Here is a 6,330-nt window from a genome sequence, read left to right on the forward strand (position 1 = left end):
GACAAGTAGTTCGATATCGTCTGTGACGATTCGAGCACAGATTATCTTTTCCAGCGTATCGAGTTTCATTGGCATGCACTTACAAGTACATAGATATAATAATCTTATAGCATGCAACAGTTGTTCTTATTAAATTTTGTTTGAAATTAATATTGCGCGAGCCTTAGCCGCTGAAATAGAATGTCCTTAACAGTGTGGTGCCCACCTACCATAAAGATTATCATATAACTCGACAAGTACATGTGTCGCGCTTACACTACATAAATTATTCATCTATCGCAAGTGTTGTGTCAATAAATTTATTGCATATCTCTACTTGAATGCTTAGGCAAGCCATGGGCGGCGATGAAAATTGTTAACTCGCAACGAAACAAATTACATAGTAGCATATTATCGCCAGTGTCCTTTTTACCTGATTGTATGGCAAAGAAAGTTTGAAAGGTTAAGTGGGAGTGCTTTGAAAAGAGGTACACCTAGTCAAGTATTTTGCCGAACCGGTAGGGAAAAAGGTGTTACGTCTGTGGGGCTGGCTGCTATCCCCTTTGTCGTGCCTGTAGCAATCTCTCTCGTCTCTGAGGGTCTTCTTCTTCTGGTTTGGCGCTATAACCGCATATATGATCCTGTGATGCTACTTTGATGAATTTTTGATGGTTTGTCTTTCTTTTCCTNTTGAGGGTCTTCTTCTTCTGGTTTGGCGCTATAACCGCATATATGATCATGGCCGAGTCCTGTGATGCTACTTTGATGAATTTTTGATGGTTTGTCTTTCTTTTCCTCTACCAAAGCATTTTTTAGAGACGGCAAAACTATCCCTTTTATTTCTCAACTCCTCAATAAACCAGGGTGTAACTTAGCTTGTTTTTGGAGTCACTTCTAGAATCCTTGACTCAGGTGTCTGAGTAAATTCAACATGCGACTCATATGTTCAACTATTAATTCATTCACGGAAGGCAAACCCCATTACTACTCTCATTTAGCTACGCCCCATATGTAGATATCATTAGCAATTCAATTATCCGGAAGTGCAGCATTGCGAGCTCAAAATGCTTACTGCTATAAAATACACTCGTAGTACCTATAGGAAACCTCAGTAGAAAAGACAAAATGCTTCGCGAACGTTTACTACGCATCGTAGGGACCATTTCTTATTACAACTCACTTCTGGTTGGCCTGCTGCCAGCGCCGCTGGACCGCCGACAACAAGAATTCCGTTCTACGCGCATTTACCTGACATATAGTGCCTTTGTACATCTCTTTAGTGTAATAGCCACCACAGTCGGTTGCGTTTACTTCTTCAATCTTGGTTTTATGACTACNAAGGAGTTCCGTTCTACGCGCATTTACCTGACATATAGTGCCTTTGTACATCTCTTTAGTGTAATCGCCACCACAGTCGGTTGCGTTTACTTCTTCAATCTTGGTTTTATGACTACGCATTTGGTATTGCAGTGGACCTATGGTTTAACATATTTGGCGAAAATTCTCTTCATTATAGTACTGGTCAAAGAGATTTGGTGCAAACGAGGTTGTGTTATGAAAGCATACACGGATTATTGTTTGCTGGAAGCGCGACACAAAGCCTTATTAAAGAAAAATCAGTACGTGATGCCTGACGGAAATCCTACAAGGAATGGCGCAGTAAGCGAGCACGGGAAAATACAAAGCATCATCAGAGATTGTGAAGCTGCGAAGAAAAGTGAAACACGCAAGACGTCCCTAGAATGCCGTATTGCCGATCTCATCATTTGCAAATACCTTCTGGGCTACGGCATTGTCGTTATGAATGCATATAATTTCGTCCACCGGCAATCAAGCAGCGATTCGGTTTATCTCACGATCACATTTATTGCAGTAGCGATGAATATTTTTATGCTATCTGCCTTAGGTCATTTCTTTTATGTGCTCTGCCAGCTATATCGACAATTTTCTGAAATAAACCAACAGCTACAGATATTAAACGAGCAACTATACCTGCATAAAATGCTGATTGAAGATAACGCGGAAATGATCGCCTGTCGCATTAATTCATTGACCTCGCTGCACGTCGATGGCTACCGTTTGGCGCAGCGTATTTTCACAATTGCCGAGCAGATTTTGACTGCCTTGTTGTTACGCCTATTTGCGGCGAATATGCGAACGGTTTATAATGTTTGCCTCTTTGTCAACCAAAATATGACGCAGAACTTGTGGTCCCTAACCAAAGAACTGCTTTTCACAATAGTGTTCTTCTGTGATACGGGATTGATGATGTTCGTGCTAGATGCAGCGCTTAGGGAATGCAACGATACGGGGCAGGTGTTGAAAGAATTTTCTGAACTGGTGGAGATACACGAAATCGACTGCGTGAGAAGAGCGGTAAGTAGTTTTGCTTAATTTACTCTCCACATTTCTGATGACAAGGTCAATGTTAAGAAATATTAGACTAATTTATATTTTACCTTGTAAAATCTACAGTAGTCTCTACTTTAACCGTGTAGGCGAGTTGAAAGTTTTCTGATTAGATAAGACGTCAAATATGACTTTATATAGGGAATGGATGGTACCGCTATCTCATTCGTAGGGTAATATATCCGCTTACCGATCCCAGGCAAGTACATTGGCCTCATTGTCAGTAAGTCGCAAGACTAAATTGCACTACTCGACAACATTGGCATTGCCTACTGTCGTGCTAAAATAAGTAGACGACCAAAATCATCAAAAACTATTCAGTGCTGCCAAATTTTTCGGTTTTAATATACTAGTCGAGTCGAAATTGTAGGCAATGTCTTGTAGTTTTCGATGCGACTCGACGTCGTGTAGCGTTTACATTGAAAACACACGTTCGTAGAAATTCGGATTCAGTGATCGCATTTTCGTAGATTTTACGAAAGAGCGGACTGCTTACGATGGATTCCGTGATAGCCCCTTTGACGTAGGGATTCTACCAGAGTAAAGTGGCTTTTATCTGGCTAATATTTGTCATCGAAAATTTGTTTATTTAAGGACCTTTTCCATTTTTGAAATCTGCCTAACCTTTTTTTAATCGCCGGACTGCTTCTTATANAACCAAAATTATCGAAAACTATTCAGTGCTGCCAAATTTTTCGGTTTTAATATACCAGTCGAGTCGAAATTGTGGGCAATGTCTTGTAGTTTTCGATGGGACGCGACGTCGTGCAGCGTTTACATTAAAAACACACGTTCGTAGAAATTCGGATTCAGTGAGCGCATTTTCGTAGATTTTACGAAAGAGCGGACTGCTTACGATGGATTCCGTGATAGCCCCTTTGACGTAGGGATTCTACCAGAGTAAAGTGGCTTTTATCTGGCTAATGTTTGTCATCGAAAATTTGTTTATTTAAGGACCTTTTAAATTTTTGAAATCTGCCTAACCTTTTTTTAATCGCCGGACTGCTTCTTATAAGTACAGTTTCCCAAATTAATATTCTACGTTTCTATTTTCCAGCTGGACACATTTTCAGCACATTTGCGCGCCCATAAACTTCGTTACATGGTTTGTGGACTCTTCGAATTTAACAGAGAAGCATCGTTGCAGTTCTTTTTAATGGTATTGGTAAAAGTAACGGTACTTGTTCAATTCGATATGCAAAATAAATTGAGGGCGGGAAAAACATACATAATTTAAATAAAGAACATCATAAACGAATAATAAAGTAAATACTTATAATTTAGTAATGATTACAAGGTAAAGTAATTTTAGAGATTTAACGTGTCGCCTAGCCTTTAGCGAAATCCAGTGGCCTCGAAGAGCGTAATGATCCCAGCTAGGTAGTAAATGCCTGCAGGTATAGTCTCTCGAATAAATTTTTGGGCCAGTTGGAAAGACTGCTGCGAGTTCTGATGAACTTTCTTTTTCTTGGCGATCGTCTGTTTCGAATTTTTGATTTTGGTAGAGTTAAGGGATCAGCCGTTTTGGAGTCACAGTGTAGTAGTGGTCTTCGAAAGTAGCTTCAAAGTCGATATATACAGCAAAGGCGACCTGGAGTATTTCTAAAGTGGTACACAGACGACTCTAAAACCCCTGAGGGTATTGGAGCAGGCGTATATAGCCCTACACTGAAACTGGCAGAGCACTTGGAAACCTTCCCAAGCGTCTTCCAAGCGGAAGTTTATTCCATCAGTCTATGCGCAGGAAATATCGAAGGGATATTTATACTAAGTGCTAGTCAGGTGGCACTTATGGCTCTCTCATCCTTCGAGGGCAAATACTCTTTGGTCCTGGAGTACATCGAGAAGCTTAATGCCCTTGATGAGCACAATAATATCCAAGTAATATGGGTAACAGGGCACATGGGAGTCGAAGGAAATAAAGAAGCTGATCAGCTAGCCAGACTGGCTGCTGCCTCGACCCCGATAGAACCGGTTAGTCCCAGTACGATAAAGGCGCCTAGAAAGGAAAACGGTAAACTGAGAGCACTGCATTGGCGAAACATCACGGGACTTTGTCAAGCCAAGAGGGTATTAGGCGGTACAATCTAAAGAGATACAGGCTACTTATAAACCTCCCCAAGGAGGGGCTAAGAATTATTACAGGTATTTTGTGGGATCATTGCAGGCTTAGAGGCCACTTGTATAATTTGGGGATCTGGTCAAGCGACTTACATATGTCGATTTCGCGACTCCGCCAAAGAGACACCATTGCACCTGAAGTGTGAGGCCGTTTCACGAAGAAGGGAGAGGGGATTACGATATATATGGCCAAGACAAAAGCACGGAATTTTCTTGTGGCCCATAGTTATACATTCCCTTAAGAACGATTCGAATTAATGCATATAAACCATTATCAAAATTTCTAGCCGAATAATATTGACTCACTAGACTCGCAAGTGTCGACTGAGGCTCTATTAATGAAAATATCGAGCTGCGGATATTAAAGCTGGACATTAAAGGGGGTGGCTCAGTAAATACGGGTTCTTCAAATTACTTTTCTTCTAAAAATGCATTGAGATTATGTTCAGTTGATTGTAGACATTAGCTAAAAAGTCGAGTTACCTTAATTTATATATATATTTTTTTGATTTTAAGAAAATCGCATTTATAACTTGAAATTTGTAAAAAAAAAATCGTGGTATAAGTATTTTGTTTTAAATAATTTTACTTTTTATTTATTTTTTCTCTCGCATGCACACGTATGCAACGGCCAACGAAAGCAAGAAAATAATATTATAACTAAAATTTTGTGACTTCAGAATGCTTTAAAAAATGTGAATATAAGTCTAAATGAAAATCTTAATTACAATATGTATGTATATATGTTTAACATAGCTTCTAATTAAGCTCAAAAATTAATTGCAAATTTTTGTTTCAACTGCAATTTTTTTTTGCAATGCTGCAAGCAATAAAAACTGATAACATTTCAAAATTTCGTTTGTGAACTGTTGCATCTCGTCTTAGTGGCTAATATTTTGTTTAATATTTTTTAAATTAAATTTGCAAATAACGAAGTAACGAAAATTAATTAAACCAACAAAGTGATAATCGCATATACCTTAAGAAGTGTCAAATTATATTTGTAAATTGCACAATTTTTTGCATATGTATTGTACATTTAGTGCGTGAAGCAAATCCAACCCGCCCCCTCATCTTCGGAGAGCAAACGAAAAAGAAGGAAAGCAAATATAAGTTGTTAGGGAAATAGTGGGCCTGAAGAAATTTTCGCTAAAGTGTAAAACTAGGAATGATAGTAGAGAGTTCAGTAATGCATAAGAAACCTATGAATAAAACGAGATTGAAGCAAAAACCAGAAACTATTGGAAATTTTAAGTATCAATAAAGCTACAATAAAGTTGAAAAAATTAAAAACAAAAACTTGAAATTAAAAAGAGACCCGAAAAATGAAAACGCTTAAAGTAATTAATGCATAAAAATATATTTAATGTTTAGTAGCCGACATACATACATTTTTCTGAGAAGCCACTTGTTTACTTCGGGTCTGTTTTTAGCATCAATGCTAATTTTTAGCAAACTTTTTTTCGAAAACCAAGTACTGTTTCTAAAACACATGGTACTCAAATTAAAAGTACAGAGTATGAAAACATTTTACATAAATACATATGTATGCATGTAGCAATTATGTAGTTACTTCTGAGCAATGATATATGGAAAAGTGTTGTGAAATATGGCAAAACCAAATAAAAACCCAAGCCCTAACCCAAACCGATTTATGTAAGCATATTTGTAATGACGTTTTAAAAATGTTTTTAGTGCAGATGAAAAACAAGAGTTTTAAGATGTATGGAGATGACAAAAAAAAAATAAAAAATATTTAAAAAAAAGCTGAACTATTAAGAAAAACTAACTATCATGGAAAAGCAGACAAAACAAGGAAGC

At 37.9% G+C, this 6,330-nt stretch overlaps 1 protein-coding gene across 1 annotated transcript; it reads left to right on the forward strand.

The window, feature by feature from the left end:
• The first annotated feature begins 1,020 nt into the window (after positions 1–1,020).
• On the forward strand, positions 1,021–3,637 carry LOC108367204 (putative gustatory receptor 58a). The gene is made up of 3 exons (XM_017621796.1): positions 1,021–1,279; positions 1,394–2,355; positions 3,446–3,637. Exons 1-3 carry the CDS (start codon positions 1,105–1,107, stop codon positions 3,623–3,625), a joined length of 1,317 nt encoding a protein of 438 aa, XP_017477285.1. The 5' UTR covers positions 1,021–1,104; the 3' UTR covers positions 3,626–3,637.
• The last annotated feature ends 2,693 nt before the right edge of the window (positions 3,638–6,330 follow it).

Source organism: Rhagoletis zephyria, unplaced genomic scaffold (genome assembly GCF_001687245.7).
Source record: "Rhagoletis zephyria isolate East Lansing unplaced genomic scaffold, Rhagoletis_zephyria_1.1 Rzeph_scaffold_02582, whole genome shotgun sequence".
NCBI classification, from domain to species: Eukaryota; Metazoa; Arthropoda; class Insecta; order Diptera; family Tephritidae; genus Rhagoletis; species Rhagoletis zephyria.